Source organism: Ornithorhynchus anatinus, chromosome 1 (genome assembly GCF_004115215.2).
Source record: "Ornithorhynchus anatinus isolate Pmale09 chromosome 1, mOrnAna1.pri.v4, whole genome shotgun sequence".
Classification (NCBI taxonomy): Eukaryota; Metazoa; Chordata; class Mammalia; order Monotremata; family Ornithorhynchidae; genus Ornithorhynchus; species Ornithorhynchus anatinus.
The window spans coordinates 134288883-134306314 of NC_041728.1; the positions used below are offsets into that span (position 1 = coordinate 134288883).

The 17432-nt window shown below is 50.8% G+C and overlaps 1 protein-coding gene and 1 long non-coding RNA gene across 3 annotated transcripts in view; one reads left to right on the plus strand and one right to left on the minus strand.

Moving 5' to 3' along the window:
* The window catches only part of IGF2BP2 (insulin like growth factor 2 mRNA binding protein 2), a 242465-nt gene extending 238838 nt beyond the window's left edge, over window positions 1-3627 (minus strand). For both annotated transcript variants that reach the window (XM_029071140.1, XM_029071130.1), the window contains exons 1-2: window positions 3410-3627; window positions 1495-1555 (exon numbers count right to left, since the gene is read on the minus strand). In XM_029071140.1, coding sequence (XP_028926973.1) covers window positions 1495-1555; window positions 3410-3599 — 251 coding nt within the window. In that variant the 5' untranslated portion in view covers window positions 3600-3627. The remainder of the gene's footprint in view (window positions 1-1494; window positions 1556-3409) is intronic.
* Window positions 3628-3944: 317 nt separating this feature from the next.
* On the plus strand, window positions 3945-17013 carry LOC114815226. Its single transcript, XR_003762995.1, has 3 exons — window positions 3945-4025; window positions 10725-10773; window positions 16638-17013. It is a non-coding gene; the product is annotated as an uncharacterized LOC114815226 (long non-coding RNA).
* Window positions 17014-17432: the final 419 nt, after the last annotated feature.

Here is a 17432-nt window from a genome sequence, read left to right on the forward strand (position 1 = left end):
AACACTGAAATGACACACAATGAGCTGTTCTTTCAAATTTGGAAACTCACTACATCCTATGAAATCTTCAGTTGCTGTGAACTAGATACTAGGGGTTTTGTCAAGTTTTGTTGTTTGTTATTTTTTAATCCAATATTTGAGCAAACTTTACTTGTAGAGACAGTTGATCAAGAATATCTAAGAGATAGGACTGATTTCTAAAAACACCATTTTCCACTAGATTACCATGTATTTTGGGAAAACTACTTGGCTAGGACTAACTTTACCTTTCTATGATCAGGTCAACCCCAGAGCATGACTTGATCGGTCCTAAGTAAAAGAAGACTTACCCCCTTATAATTACCAATAATTACCTACAGAACTCAGCTGTATTACTTGCAATGACTTGTATCCTGCAGACGTTTTGGGAAGACGTGGTAGCATTTCTATCAAGTCTCGTTCAAATACAGATAGCTCGTGTGTGTGTCAAAGTCTGATGGCTTTCCCCAGTTCACGATGCTGATCACAAACTCCACAGAGAGCTTCAACCGACTGAATCGAGGACACGACTTCAAATTAACCCACCTGGTCATGGCTCTGTGATTGGGACGCTCACTTCAGCCACAATAAAAAGAAAGAAATGCCTCAACAAGTCAATGGAGAAATGTTTTAAAACTCTCACAAAGGCTTTTAATAGAAGATCCACCTGATGTGAATGGAGAGCGCTGATAAGACACCAGGGTGTTGGGTTAGAGAAATGCAACACACACACACACACACACACACACACACCCCCGATTAGGAAGTTGTTGTTTACACCTAACCATAGGTCCCACAACAGTGTATTTTGCTCAGAGCCACTGCCCAACTCTCTCTGAAAAATATCTGTGCGAAAGCAATATTCCCGAAGATCCTGCCACTTGGAAATTGCGCCTGAACTCCGGCACATTCAAAACAAGCCCCTGCTCTAAATGCTCTGCAAAATACTGACCATTTACTCAAATACTGTTATTTTGCACAAAGGGTTCTTTAGATAAAGAAAAAAGGAAAACTGCCCAACTGCAATGTTTAGTTAAGAAATTTTAGCTGACATGGTAAATATTTACTCCTTACATGTCACAGGAAGTCTTTTACAAAGCGTTTGTTTCCATTGTGATATTTAAAGGGGAAAAGGGGCTCTCAACATATAACCGGTTAAAACATTTGAAAGCAGTGTTCTTTTTATCCAGTGGCAGGACTACCTCAAAACTTAACAACTGACCCCCCATCACACGCTTTGAAATAAAACAAACATCATATATAATGAAAGTAAAAATACAACAATCGAAACTAAAGTTATCTTCACCACCAGAGCAAACAAAAGCCCTTGCTAAATACCAACAACAACAACAACCACCACCAAAAAAGAAAAATACACATATATATATTCTGGAGAATTTGGGGGTAACCTTTACAAGTACCCCCAAAACCCAATGGTAAAATTCCAGGCAAATAAACTGAGCAGATTTTATTTACCTTAGTTTTTTAGGGACTGAGTAATCAACCTCCATGACTTTGCCATGCAATTCCACTTTACCTTGAAAAGAAAAAAAAAAAAGAAAAACCACTCAGAAACTTGGGAAGATCTGAACTCCTGGAGGCTGACTGAGGCCAGGGTGGGGTGGGGGGGTGTAGGGGGGTGTGGATCTCCCCAAAAGGTGAAGAGATCTGGACTGGGGCAACCCAAAGGCGCTGAAATAGGGTTGAAGACCATGAAAAGTGAACAAAGGGTGGGGGGCCTAGGGCCCTGGGAAGGTGGTGGGGGGGCTGGGGGAGGATGAGGGGGGGATAAGGGACAGAATTCTATCCCAGGTAGAAGTCTGGGGAGGGCCACTTGGAGAAATCAAATGAATAAAGAGCGGCGCCAAATTGGAAGGATGAGCTCATTTGCAAAACTCAAAATGAAGGACTTAGGGCAGCAGCCATGCTTCCACTCCCCGGGCTCCCACCTCCCACGCTGCTTTAGGAGGGCTCTCCTTGGCTTAGGGATCCTTTTCTCCCTCTCCCCCCACTTTCGATGCCCCTGGGGATCAAAAAGAAAAAAAAGCCCCCGAGAGCCCCCCACCTCTCAGCTCCCCTCCTGCAGGTTCTCCACCCCTACCCTGTCCTGCGTGTCGCCTTGGCCTTTACTGTCCCCCACCTCCCAAGTTTGGCAGAGGAGGGGAGGGGGGTCCCCCTTGTCCGGGTGGCACTGGCCTGGGGCAGGCCTATGAAGGCCTGTGCATGGGTGTGCATGTGGGTACATGTGTGTCTGGGCCTTGGGGGGCGGAGGGGGGGACATACACACGACTGTGTGCGTGTGCGAGTGTGTGCCTATATGCGTGTGCGCCTTCGTCTCCCTGGTTGGGCTGCAATTCGCTCCAGGGCCCCCCAGCTGCCCCTTTGCCCGTTCTTTGCTCCGGACCCCCACCGAGTTGAGACCGGGCACCTCGTAAAAAGGTGGTCGGGGTCGAGCAGGAGGCGGGGGTCCCGGCGGCGGGGAGCCCCCGGCCCGGACCTCCTCTCAATAAAATCGGAGAAAAAAATCAAAGAAAAATAGGAGCGCTCGGACGAGGAGGAGGAGGGGTGGGGGGGTGGTTGGGGGTTGGGGGGTGGCTGCTGTTGGGACGGAGATGTGGGTGGGTGGGACAATCCCCTCTTAGGAGGGGGATCCCGGGGATGAGCAAAGGGGGGTTGCGGGATCTTGGGGTGGTCCTGGGGGGGGGGGAGGTGGGGGATGGGGGGAGCTGAGGCTCTCCGGGGAGGAGGAGGGCGGAGGATGTCCAGAGTTGGTAAGGGGCATTTGGGGGGGGATCCGGGGTGGGGGGCAAAGGGGTTGGTCGTGGGGGGGTGGATTTGGGGGGAGGGGGAGTTGAGGCTCTCCGGGGGCGGGGGGACGTCCAGAGTTGGTAAGGGGCTTTTGGGGGGGAATCTGGGGTGGAGGGCAAGGGGGTTGGTCCTGGGGGGGGCGAGGAGGAATTTGGGGGGAGGGGGAGTTGAGGATCTCCGGGGAGGGGGGGGTGTCCAGAGTTGGTAAGGGGCATGGGGGGGCGGAATCTGGGGTGGGGGGCAAGGGGTTGGTCCTGGGGAGGGAGGAGAAGGGATTTTGAAGGGGGGGGGGGACGTCCAGAGTTGGTAAAGGGAATTGGGGGGGGGGTCTGGGGGGGGGTCAAGGGGGTGGCCAAAGTGGGGGGGTCGTGGCGGGGGGGAGGGGAGGGGAGGAGCCCGGGAAAGGGGTCTGGAGGCGGGGTGTCCAGGTAGCGGGAGCCGCCGGGGACCGTCCCGGGCGGTCCGGGAGCGTTCCGGACGGTCCGGGAGCGTTCCGGGCGCAGAGAGCGGACCAGGCCGGGCCGGGCGGGCCAGGCGGGCAAGGGGTGAAGGGTGGAGGGGGTGGGGGGTTTCCTCGGCTCACCCGACAGGGTGTCGATGGCTCGGATGGCCCAGTTCTGGTCCGGGTAGTCCACGAAGGCGTAGCCGGCCTTGAGAAGGACCGGTCCGGCCAGGGGCAGCTTCCTGTCGCCGAAGAGCTGCTTGAGGTCGTCGGCGGTGACGGCGGGGCTGAGGTTCCCGATGTACAGCTTGTTCATCATCCGCTTCTTCATGGGGGAGCCCTCGGCTCCGGACCCCGGACCCCGGACCCCTCCCCTCCCCCCCCCAGGCTCAAGGACCCCCCCCCCTCCCCGGCCCCCCCAGACCCCCTCCGGCCCCCTGCCCGGACACCGGGGGCCCGCGGACAAAGCGCTGCGCTCGACGGGGAGGGAGGAGGACGAGGACCAGGAGGAGGAGAAGGTAGCAGCGCGTCCTGGATGTGGAGGGGAGAGAGGAGAGACAGAGGAAAGGCGGAGAGCGGACCCCCGCCCACCCCCAGGGCCCTGCCCCCCCCCCGGGCCCCGCCCCCCGCCCCGCCCCCCTCGGGCTCCTGGGTCCCTCCCCTCGGTGCCCCGGGTGTCCTGGACGACCCGGGTGCCCCCCGGACAGGGGCTTTGCAGACCCGACAGGCCACGGAAGGACGAGGAGATGAGGACCGGGTGAGGGACCGGGGCACCGAAAGGGGGCACGGAACGGGGCAAGGAGAGGGGCACGGATGAGGGCAAGGACCGGGGCTTGGAGCAGGGCAGGGAGAGGGGCAAAGACCGGGGTAAGGACCGGGGCAGGGACCAGGGCACCGATTGGGGCAAGGACCGGGGCCCTGACCGGGGCACGGGCCAGGGCATGGACCGGGGCACGGACCGGAGCAAGGACCAGGGCACTGATCGGGGCATGGGCCAGGGCATGGACCGGGGCACGGATCGGGGCAAGGACCGGGGCACGGACTAGGACAAGGAGCAGGGCACTGACCGGGGCATGGGCCGGGGCATAGACCATGGCACGGACCGGAGCAAGGACCAGGACACGGACCGGGGTATGGGCCAGGGCATGGACCATGGCACGGACCGGGGCAAGGACCAGGGCACGGACTAGGGCAAGGAGCAGGGCACGGAGCAGGACCGGCCACGGGGCAGGGCAGGGATCAGGGGCAGGACCGGGGCACGGATTAGGGCAAGGACTAGGGCACGGAGCAGGGCAGGGCACGGGTCGGGGCAGGGACTAGGGCAAGGACCGGGGCATGGAGCAGGGCAGAGCACGGGCCGGACCGGGGCACGGATCGGGGCAAGGACCAGGGCACGGACCAAGGCAGGGATCAGGGGCCGGACTAGCACGGACTAGGGCACGGATCGGGGCAAGGACCAGGGCACTGAGCAGGGCACGGAGCCGGGCCGGCCACGGACCAGAGCAGGGCACGGATTAGGGGCCGGACCGGGGCACGGACCAGGACCCGGACTAGGGTTAGGACCAGGGCGCGGACTAGGGCACGGAACAGGTCAGGGCACAGATCTGGGCACGGACTAAGGCAAGGACCGGGACATGGAGCAGGGCAGAGCACAGAGCAGGGCCGGCCACGGATCAGGGGCCGGGCCGGGGCACGGACCATGACTCGGACTTGAGCACGGATCAGGGCAAGGACCATGGCAAGGACCGGGGCACGGACCAGAACCGGCCAGGGAGCAGGGCAGGGCCGGGCCCGGAGGAGGGTAAGGAGCGGAGCGGGGCCCGGAGCAGGGCAGGGCCGGGCACGGACTGACGAGGGGAGCGGTGCTGCTTCTGGGGTCCCTGGGCACGGACAACCTCGCCGCCGCCGCCGCCGTCCTGCCTCGCTTCGATCCTGCCCAGCCCCATCCACCTCCTGCCCCTGCCCCTGCCCAGCCAGACCCTGCCCAGGCCCTGCCCAGCCCCTGCCCCATCTCACTCTACCAATACCCCTGCCCCTGCCCATCCTCTACCCAGCCCTTGCCCAGCTTCTACCCAGCCCCTGTCCAACCCCTCCCCAGCCCCTGCCCTTGCTCAGCCCCTACCCCATCTCACCCTACCTCTCCCCAGCCTCTTCCCCATCTGACCCTGAGCCCCTGGGCTGCCCCTGCCCAGCCCCTGCCTCTACTCTGCCCCTGCCCAGACCCTACCTCTACCCTGCGCCTGCCCAGCCCCTGCCATCCCACCATACCTCTCCCTAACCCCTTCTCCATCTGACCCTGAGCCCCTGGGCTGCCCCTGCCCAACCCCTGAAGCTGCCCAGCCCCTGCCCAGCCTCTACCCTGCCCCTGCCCCTGCCCAGCCCCTGCCCCATCCGACCCTACCTCTCCCCCCTCCCTTCCCCTTCTGACCCTGAGCCCCTGGGCTGCCCTTGCCCAGCCCCAGCCCAGCCCCTGACACTGCCTGCCCCTGCCCAGACTCTATCCTACCCCTGCCCAGCCCCTGCCCAGACTCTACCCTACCCCTGCCCTGCCCCTGCTCTCCCCCTGCCCCATCCGACCCTACCTCTCCCCCAGCCCCTTCCCCATCTGACCCTACCTTAATGGAAAGAGCACGGGGCGTGGGTTTTAATCCGGTCTCCGCCGCTTGTCAGCTGTGTGACTTTGGACAAGTCACTTAACTTCTCTGGGCTCATCTGTAAAATGGGCATTAAGACCGTGAGCCTCACGTGGGACAACCTGATCACCTTGTATCCTCCCCAGCGCTTAGAACAGTGCTTTGCAAACAGCGCTTAACAAATGTCATGATGATGATGATGATGATGATGATGATGATGATGATGATGATGATGATTACTTCTCCCCAGCTCTTTCCCCATCTGACCCTGAGCCCCTGGGCTGCCCCTGCCCAGCCCCTGCCTCTACCCAGCCCCTGCCCAGTCCCTGCCCCATTCCACCTTACCTCTCCCTAACCCCTTTCTCCATCTGACCCCGAGCCCCTGGGCTGCCCCTACCCAGCCCTTGACGCTGCCCAGCCCCTGCCCAGACTCTACCCTGTCCCAGCCCCTGCCCATCCTCTACCCAGCCCCTGCCCAGTCCCTGCCCCATTCCACCTTACCTCTCCCTAACCCCTTTCTCCATCTGACCCCGAGCCCCTGGGCTGCCCCTACCCAGCCCTTGACGCTGCCCAGCCCCTGCCCATCCTCTACCAAGCCCTTGCCCAGCTCCTACCCAGCCCCTGCCCAACCCCTTCCCAGCCCCTGCCCTTGCTCAGCCCCTGCCCCATCCGACCCTACCTCTCCCTAGCCCCTTCACCATCTGACCCTGAGCCCCCGGGCTGCCCCTGCCCAGCCCCTGCTCCATCCCACCTTACCAATGCCCCTGCCCTGCCCCTGCCCAACCTCTGCCAGCCCTTTCCGGCTCTGCCTCGTAGCGTCCTCCCCCAGCGCGCTTGGCCAAGTGCTCTGCGCACTTTCAGCGCTCAATAAAGACCTTTGATTGATTGACTGATTGTTTGATTCATTGATCGGTCCCGCTGTGCAGTTACTAATGCGCCCGGTCCCTGGCCAGCCCCTGCCCGGTCTGCCCCTGCCCTGTGCGGTCCGACCTAGCCCGGTTCTGCCCAGAGTCGTACTGTCCCAATGCACTTAGTACAGTGCTCCGCACACGATCAGCGCTCCATGAATACCTTCGACTGACTAATTGATCGGTCCCACCGCGTTGATACTAGACCCAGCCCAGCCCCAGCTCCTGCCCAGTCCCTGCTCAGCCCCTGCTCAGCCCATAGCCCAACCCCTGCCAAGTTCCTACCCCAGCCCCTGCCCATCCTCTACCCAGCCTCTGCCTAGCCCCAGCTCCTGACCATCCCTTGCCCAGCCCCTAGCCCAAGCTCCTGCCCAGCCCCTGCCCAGCTCCTGCTCAGTCCCTGCTCCTGCCCAGCCCCAGCCGCTGCCCAGCTCCTAGCCCAGCTTCTGCCCAGCCCCTGCTCAGCCCCAGTTCCTGCCCAGCCTCTGCCCAGCCCTTCGCCCAGCCCCTGCTCCTGCCCAGCTCCTGCCCAGCCCCTGCCCCTGCCCAGCTCCTGCCCAGCCCCTGCCCAGCCCCAGCTCCTGCCCAGCCCCTAGCCAGCCCCTAGCTCAGCCCTTAGCCCAGGCCCAGCCCCTGCCCAGCCCCTGTCCTGTGGGCGCTGCAGGACTTGTGGGCGACGATACCTGAGTTGGGGAGGAGTTGAAGGAGTTGTGTCGGGGGGAGGGGGGTTGGCAAGGCCAAGGCGGGGAGGGGAGCCTTTGAAAACCGAGGTGCGGGACGAGGGGCTGGAACATTGTGCAAACGGGCTGTACCGCGCGGTGGTGGGGGGCGGAGGGGAGAGGGAGGGCGTAGATCCGCGAAGGGGACGGGCGTGTCCGCAAACTGCAACGGGAGGTGGAACCGGGAGCGGTTTTAACTTTGTGCAAAACGGAAAGACCGTGGATGGATCCCGGAGGTGCACTCCTGGAGAAGGAGGCCGCCTTTTCATTCATTCAATCGCGTGCATTGAGAGCTTACTGTGCGCGGAGCACTGTACTAAACGCTTGGCGGAGTACAACCCTGCAGTAAATAGTGATGATAATAAGAATAGTTGTGGTATTGGTTGAGCGCTTACTATGTGGCAGGCACCGCACTAACCGGTGCGGGGGATCCAAGCAAATCGGTCTGACCCAATCCCTATCCCACGTGGGGCTCACAGTCTCAATCCCCATTTTATAGATGAGGACACTGAGGCACGGGGAAGCGAAGTGACTTGCCCAAGGTCACACAGCAGACAAGCGGTGGAGTCGGGATTAGAATCCACAACCTTCTGACCCCCTTTCCTGCCCGCTCCTCGGGACGACGTGGGAAGCCTGGAGGCTGCGCCCCTGCCTCTAGAATAATGATGGTATTTGTTAAGCGTTTACTATGTGCCAAGCACTGTTCTAAGCCCTGGGGTGGATACAGGGTAATCAGGTGATCCTACGTGGGTCCCACAGTCTTAATCACCGTTTTCCAGATGAGGTCACTGAGGCCCAGAGAAGGGAAGCCACTTGCCCAAGGTCACACAGCAGACAAGTGGCAGAATCAGGATTAGAACCCACGACCTCTGATTCCCCCAGCCCGGGCTCTTGCCACTGAGGCACGCTGCGTCTCTATCCCCCCAGGGACGGGGTGGGGAGCCGTTGAAGGGAGCAAAAGGGAGGTGCCTTCGCTGGTTCTTTTTTCTTTCTCTGTCTTCCTCTCTCTCTCTTTCTGTCTTTCTTTCTGTCTTTTTCTGTCTCTCTTTTTCTCTCTCTTTCCTTTCTTTCTTTCTCTCTTTCCTTCCTTTCTGTTTTTTTCTATCTCTCGTTCCTTCCTTTCTCCCTTTCTCTTTCTTTCTGTCTTTGTCTCTATCTTTCTCTCTTTTCTCTCTCCTTCCTTTCTGTATTTTTCTATCTTTCTCTCTTTCCTTCCTTTCTCCCTTTCTCTTTCTTTTTCTTTCTGTCCCTTTCTCTCTGTTTCTCTTTCTCTCTCCTTCCTTTCTCATTCTTTTTCTGCCTCTTTCTCTTTCTCCTTCCTTCCTTTTTCTCTTTTCCTTTCTTTCTGTCTCTTTCTCTTTCCTTCCTTTCTCTTTTCCCTCTTTCTTTCTTTCCCTCTCTCGCTCTCTCTCTCTTTATCCTCCCCGGGGTTCCCTACTCCTGGACGGGATGGGGCGAGGGTTCCCTTTCCAGCCCAGCAAGCAGACAGGGGTTGCACATAATAATAATAATAACATTCTTTAAGCGCTTACTATGTGCCAGACACTGTACTGAGCGCTGGGGTGGACCCAAGCAAAGAGGGTTGGACACAGTCCCTGTCCCACATGGGTCTCACGGTGTCAATCCCCATTTGACAGCCGAGGTAACACTGACAGAGAAGCAGCGTGGCTCAGTGGAAAGAGCACGGGTTTTGGAGTCAGAGGTCCTGGGTTCAAATCCCGGCTCGGCCATTTGTCAGCTGTGTGACTTTGGGCAAGTCACTTAACTTCTCGGTGCCTCAGTTACCTCATCTGTAAAATGGGGATGAAGACTGTGAGCCCCACGTGGGACAACCTGATTCCCCTGTGTCTACCCCAGCGCTTAGAACAGTGCTCGGCACATAGTAAGCGCTTAACAAATACCAACATTATTATTATTATTACTGACATCTCTTTCCGATGGGCCACCCAGCCACGTCCCTTGGAAACCTGGGTCCTGCGGCCTGCACCTCCCTTCTTTCTCCCCCATTCCACCCCCCACCCCCAATTTTAGGGATCCCACTCACTCCCCCTCTGCACATTCCGACCTTCCCTCCCCCGCCCCGTTTTCCGAGGACGGTCCAAAATTCCTGAACCTGATGTGGACAGAGCCAATCCTGCAAAAAGTCCTCCGACTCCTCCTCAATCAATCCTATTAAGCTCGTACGGTGTGCAGAGCATTGTATTAAGCGCCTCCTCCTGCCTACTCATTCTGTAGTGTACTCTCTCGAGCGCTTAAGACAGTGCTGGGCACAGAGTAAGCGCTCAGTAAATACCACTGATGAGGAGGAGGGGAGAAAGGGGAGGAGGAAGAGAACAGGAGTAGGAGAGGAGGAGAAAAAGAGGAGGAGAAGAGAAAGAGAAGAGGAGGAGGGGGGAAGAGGAGGAAAAGAGAAGGAGAAGAGAAAAATGAGAAGAGGAGGAGGGGGAGAAGAGGAGGAAAAGAGGAGGAGAAGAGAAAGAGAAGAGGAGGAGGGGGGAAAGAGGAGGAAAAGAGGAGGAGGAGAGAAAGAGAAGAGGAGGAGGGGGGAAAGAGGAGGAAAAGAGGAGGAGAAGAGAAAAAGGAGGGGGAGGGGGAGAAGAGGAGGAAAAGAGGAGGAGAAGAGAAAAAGGAGAAGAGGAGGAGGGGGAGAAGAGGAGGAAAAGAGGAGGAGAAGAGAAAGAGGAGAAGAGGAGGAGAGAAAGAGGAGAAGAGGAGGAGGAGAGAAAGAGGAGAGGAGAAGAGAAAGAGGAGGAGAGAACGGAGAGAAAGAGGAGGAGGAAAGAGGAGGAGAAGGAAAGAAAAAAGAGAAGAGAAAGAGGAGAAGAGAAAGAAGAGAAGAGAAGGGAGGCGAGGAGAAGAGAAAGCAGGAGAGGAGGAGAGAAAGAGAGGAAAAGAGAAAGAGAAGGGGGAGGAGAAAAGGAGGGGGAGTTGCACACCAACACCCTGCTTCTACTTTTCGACTGACTCTAGCCAGGGGACAAGAGAACTTAATCTCTGACTAGCTCTGGAAGATTTCAAAACATCGGTCGGGTTTTTCCTCCCTGGGCTTCTCCTCCTCCAAGAGCACCGTCAAACGGCATATGGAGAAAAGGCATATTCTCTCCCTCCAAAGTGCCACAGAAACAGGCCCATGGGGTAGGGAGGGAGCTGGGTGATGTAGTGTTGGAGATTTCTGATTCGATTTTTTTTCCCCCAGACCCTTCGGAGAGAAGGGAGCTTCTCCAAACCTCTGGCTCAGATTCAAGGTACAGTCAGTGTTGAAGAAATGTCCCGTTTATCGGCAGGAAGGACTCATTTTAACTGTTTAGTTTTATTTATAGTAATGGCTGTCTCCCCCTCTAGGGTGTAAGCTCCTTACCGGCGGGGAACATGTCCATTCATTCGATTGTGTTGTACTCTCCCAAGCGCTTAGTACAGTGCTCTGTAAATAGTAAGTGGCTCAATAAATATCCGATGATGGTAAGCTCCTTCTCCTCCAGACCGAGAGGGCTATGAGTTTTAAAATAGGTTATTTCAAAAAGTATCCATAAAACTTTAGGTCGTTTTCTCCTGAGGACATTTTAGACAATGGGCTATGGATCTTAGTCACATCTTTCTTCCTCTCTAGAGATGAAATTGAGTCTCACGGTTACTTGATGGGTGGGAGAGAATATGCAATTATTTCCAAGATCAGTTTGAGGACTAGAAATGAATTTCTTGCTGTTGAGCAGGAGATATCTGAGGGAAAGCTAGTAAAGTGCAAATCTCAGCTGAGTGCAAGGTTTGGGCTATCTTTAGCTTATTTAGACAAACTTTTAGGGTTTAACTAGATGCATGATAAAGGCAATTTGAAGCTAGTCACCCACTTTATGTAGGACATGGAGAGATGGGGATGTGGTTAGTTTTTTCTTTCATCTCTGAAAGATTAGAAAGCTGGGAAAGTCGGTCGCTCTTTCCATTGAGTTTTGCTGTATGTTCAAATTTGTCAGTTCTTTAGTCACATAGCTCTATAAAAAAACAGGTTCATTCAGAATAAATTTCTTGGAGTGGGCAACAAAGATATGTGCTGGGATGATTCTGCACTATGGGTGCTGAATAACATGGGTGAAGTCTTGCCCTGTTTTGCCTGGGAGTCAGAGGTCATGGGTCCTAATCCCGTGTCTGCTGCGTGGCCTTAGGCAAGTCTCTTCCCTTCTCTGTGCCTCAGTGACCTCATCTGTAAAATGGGGATTAAGACCGTGAGCCTCTTAGTGGACCGGAAATGTGTCCAACCCGATTTCCTGGTATCCATCCCAGCGCTTAGGATGTGCTTGGCACATAGTAAGTGCTTAACAAATACCATAATTGTTTATTATTATTTTGGTAAATCATTCTTAGCATTCTCTCTAATGCCAGTCTCTATCAGCTGTGTCCATTGTGTCTCCCAGATGTCCTAGTGACTAGGTCAGTGCTGTAGAAGATGTATAAGATGTACTTTGGTGATAATATCCAGGTGTATGATCTGTAAAAGAAACCAGTCCCACCTAAAAAGACATAGAACTTTCTCACCACCATCACTTACGTGGTGGTCAGGAGATGCTTATCCTAGAATTCAGAGTTTAGTTTTGGGGTTATTTTTCTTTCCCATGGGTAGCCATTTTTATCAGAGGGAAAATGGATAGGCAGACAGGGCTTTAATGGGGAAACCAGAACACTAAATGTCAGCTAAGGGTGTGTTTCCCATCATCCTGGAACCACTAAAAGAATGCAGAACGTAAAAGTCCATTTTTCCTCAAATGAAGTGCTGCAAACAGAGTTTTTCATATAAATGTAGTGGAGGTCTGAACACTCTAAATAATGATGATCATAATAATGCTTACATTTTATAGAACTTTTTACTCACAAGTCAGTGGCTACTCATTAATCCATTTAGGCAAGTAGAGAGCAAAAATTAATATTCCCACTGTAGAGATGGAAAAACTGAAACCCAGAAAAGTTCAGTGTCTTTTCTGAGGCCACAAGTAGGACTTGAAAAATGCCCTCACCGAAACAAATGAAACAAGCATTTCATTAAACCAAGAAATAGGTGGGGCTGATTAACTTACCTCCAGCTTTTAGGATCCAGAAGGCTGTATTCAAACCTCCTGAACCCTTATAGGTGTTCAGAATAGCTTCTGGGTCCTGCAATTATTGACAAGGTTTATTCACATAATATCACTCTGAGAATATCACTTCACTGTGCAGTTGTAGCAAACAAAGTGACTTAAGTTTCTGATTTGCCATGGAAGGCTTTCAGAGGGAGAAGGGGAAAGTAGGATGAAATTAAACAGCTAAAGGACTTGGGAGTAGGGGTCATGTCTTCTGCCTTACTCTCTCAAGCATGTGTACAGTGCTCTGTTTGCAGTAGACACTCAACAAATACCACTGATTGATCAATACTACCAAATACGAGGAAAAATCTAATTTTCAACTCGATGATTCCTCTTCCTGCTATTTCCCACTGAGTTCTCCAGAGTCCAGGTGTATAGTCGGAGAAGCACAGGGCCACTAGCCCAAACCTTGACAAAAATTAGGACATGGGACCGTCTCATCTTTATCAATAATATCATTCAACTCCTAGTTTGTGCAGAGCACTATTCTAGTCAGTGAGAAAGATTATGAAGAGAGGTGGGATGTCTGCCCTAAAGAAGTCTCCGATACAGTGGGAGAGGCAGACAAAACAAAATATTAGACAGATGGTGTGAGATTCAAGACATAAACTTTAAGCATACAAAGATAAAATTCCGTACACAAGATTTACTTGTACAAAAATTATCTGGCAGCTGGAGTAGTTGGTGTGACTAGCAGGGTAATGGAGAGAATGAGGTTACCTGGGATGACTTTATTTTTAGCCCTATGAAGGGGGGCTACTCTGAAGAAGGGAAGGAATTGGTTTAATGATGGAGATGGGGAGTTATTCTTGTTTTAGAGTTTGCAGTGACTTGGAGATGAGAGATCTGTGAATGGGACAGCTGAACTCGTTGCATGCACAAACACAAAAATACTCTATATGACTTAAATGTAATTCTGTTTAGCTACAGAAGGCTGACCTGCAACCAGTAACTCCGTTACTAACAACAACAAGGGGCAATTTTCGCTCCAAGATGTCACTAGACACGAGGGGAGTATGATGTAATTTTTTTTTCATTAGATTTGCCTTGGGCAGACACGGTTATTGATTTTGTATTGGACAACTGGGATCTCTCTGATAACGGGAAAAACAAAAGTAGAATCAATTGGAAACGAGAAGAAGTCGAAGATATTGCCGACTCAGATCACACGAAAGAAAATTTCAATTTGGGGTATTATTTCACTGTCGATATTAATACTTTCCTTGGTTCAGAAGGTTTTGAAAGGGGCTTCATTTGAGTTGCATCTCTTGCGTGGTTCTTTGTGCTGGTCTTCCTCTATTCACTGATGAGTTTTGCACCCCATAGCTTCTTTCTAGTGGGCCTATGATGAGCTGAGAGATGTATCCTCAGCATGCCACAGGAAAAAAAAACCCTTTTATTTTGTCACTGCACTCCACAGAGTATGACGTAATGGTTAAAGCACGGGTCTGGAAGGCAGAAGGAGGTGGGTTCTAACCCCAGCTCCCGCCACTGGCCTGCTGTATGATCTTGGACAAGTCACTTCACTTCTCTGGGCCTCAGTTACGTCATCTGTAAAATAGGACTGTGATCCCGTGTGGGACATGGACTATGTCCAACCTGAGTAAGTCCTATCTACCCCAGCGCTTAGTAAGGTGCCTGGTGCATAGTAAGTGCTTAACGAATGCCCCTCTGAATACCCCAAACCATAGACCTCAACTATACAAACTATTCATAAGTATTGTTCAAAATTCATATCTAAAGTACTAGGTGTTTTACATAATTTCAAAACTGTGCTGGTCTGTAGAAATACTACAATGTCTACAGAGTGTATAAAAAAAAATCTCCTCATTGCTTAACATAAACTTAATTCTTCATCATCATCAATAGTATTTACTGAGGGCTTACTGTGTACAGAACACTGAACTAAATGCTTGGGAGAGTACAGTATGACAGAGATGCTTTCCCTGCCCTTTAAATAATTTGGTACAAATTATTTATATTAATATCTGTCTCCCATTCTAGACTGTAAGTTTATGGCAAGCAGGGAACGTGCCTACTAACTGTGGTGTTTTGTTACTTTCCCAAGCGCTTAGTATGTTGCTCTGCACGTATCAAGTGCTCAGCAAATATCATCGACTGATTGACTGAATGATCTTTACAGTCTAGAGGGATGTATCAGCCTTTGCAAGAAGAGGAAAATACAAAACATGAAGCAGATTCATTTAAATTTCTCCATTTCTTCCTTCCCGTACTTGCCTTCTGGTAGAGATATTGATTAAAAATGAAATGATCAAAATATAGGTTAAGAAAAGAGGAAAAAGGGAAGCTAAGAGTCTGGATAATCCACTGACAGAATATCCCATCTCTAAATAATTAAGGTGGGACTGTTGATAATTTTAATTCTTCTTCAGGATTCTGAGGTTTGGGAGCCATCATCTCAATAACTTGTGGAAAAACAAACTAATTTTATCTTTAAACTTGGTTACTTCCTCCTACCTGTAATTTATTTTAGCATCTGTCTTCCCCACTTGCTTGGTAGCTCCTTGAGGGTGGAGGTTGTGTCCTAATAACTCTCTTGCACTCTCCCAAGTGTTTAGTACAATGCTCTATATAGAGTAAGCTTTCAATAAATACTATTGATTAATTGATTGATTACTGCAAATGCAAATATTGACATTTAAGCTTTCCTTTTTGCACTAGTTGCTTTCCTAGATAGCAACATTCACTCCAGTTTTTACTTCCCTTTTTGGTAGTGTTTATGCCTCTCTCTCTCTCTGTAAAAGAATGAAAAACATATCCACCCCTTTTTCTTTTTTTAAGGATCATAGTGGCTTCGGCTATTTTGTCATTTTTAGAATGAAAAGCAGCAGAACGGGCTTTCCTAAATACAACATGACACTAGTGTTCAAAGCAGCGAGAGGAAAAAAAAATGTTTCTCTGGTGTTCTAAGAATGGAATCGTAGATTTTTTTCTTGAAGGGAGTTTGGAATTGCTAAAAAAAACAGTTACAATATGGCTTAATGTTGCAAATGTGACCTATGATCATTTTGTATCTACCCCTGCACATAGTAAGCATGTAATAACTTTCATTATTTTACTATTATATTAGAAATGCAGGTGTAGTAGATGGTGCTAATTCAATAACAAAATGAGAAAACTTAAACTTTTCAACTTCCCCTTCCCCTAAACTTGTCGTGGAAGAGGTTTGGTTTCCTCCTTTTGCCAATTTCATCAATTGCTTTAATTTAATTTAGAGATAGGGTTTCCACAGCCACAGAAGAAAAGAAAATATAAACTTTTACTAACTTGCTCATCAGTGTCAACTAACTTGACTGGAGATGAACATAATACACATCCTAACGGTAACAATAACTCTTTCATGGCTTATTACAAGTGGTAAAGTGGAGCGATTGTAGATATAGTTTAAATCACAGCAGTTTTCTCATCAGTTAATTAATATCAAGGTCATAAACCCAGCCTCAACACATTTTTAATTATACCCTTATAAGGTGGGATCTGGTGATCTGTTATCTACTAGTGCTTAGAACAGCACTTGGCACATAGTAAGCATTTAATGAATACTATTATTATTATTTTCACCTATGAATTTAGTTGGATAATATTATCAAAATAGAAATGCCCAACGACTAAGTTCCCCCTAGGCTGTAAGTTCATTGTGGGCAGAGAAAGTGTCTTCCAACTCTGTCATATTGTACTCTCCTAAGCGCCTAGTACAGTGCTCTTCACACAGTAAGCACTCAATACAATTGAATGATTGAGCCTGCTACCTCTGGAAGTCAATCACTAAAAGGAGCCCCCGAGCTGGACAAAATGAGATATGTACCAATCTGGAAGCTTCTTTTTGGGTCAGGAATTGGTTTGATTGAATATTGTACTGTTATTACTTAGCCAGAGTTGAGTTGTTGTTTTCACTTTGAACCATAGTTAATTTGTCATAATGCTCTTTTAAAATGTACCATTCCTCCACACTTACATTTGACTTTCTCCCTTGTTTGCAGGTCTTTCCCAATGCTGGATTCAAATTGTACTGTCACTCTTTTACTTCCTAGGTTCACTTTATTTAATCTGCCCTCTCGGTCGTTTATGTTCGAGTACTGTGTGAGCATGTCCCTCACGCATTCACTACTTATTCCCATTGGATCAATTTGTGTTATTTATAAACACTTTGCCTAAGTAAACTTTGTCAGATTCTTCCACAGTTTATAACTTCCTCTCAAATTTAAGCTCTTCTGATTTGGTCCGTCCTAACTATTTTAACCTTCCCTCACAATTTAGATTTTGCACAGCCACTGGCCTTTTACTGTCCTAAAGTGGTTTTTTAATTTTTCTCCTTAACAGTATTGGAGAACTGACCATCAGTGTCGTTACATACAAATAAACCATCAAAGACTATGCACTCGTGTTTTATTTCTTTGATTATCACGAATCCCTATTACTACTTGTGTGATTTGATCCTGAGCTAATTTTTTTTTCCAGAAAATTTCATTTCGGGGTTCAGAAACTGTGTGAAAAAGTGTTTGAGTAGTACAACGGAGGCAACACATCAAGGTACCTTAAAGCTGTAGTAAACATTACCAGTTTCCTCAAGTTCACCCTTCTGATTTATCTGCTTCCCTTTCTGTGGTAATTAATTAATTTGGCCAGTCATTTGCCATTATTTTCCCCTAGTGACTCTCAGTCTTTCCCCGAACTCTTAGATAATTTGATTTAGTTTGTTCTCAAAATGTAAGAATCTGAGATATTATAAAGAGGAAAAATAGAAAAGGAAGTGTCTTCTGGAAAAAAAGGGTTCT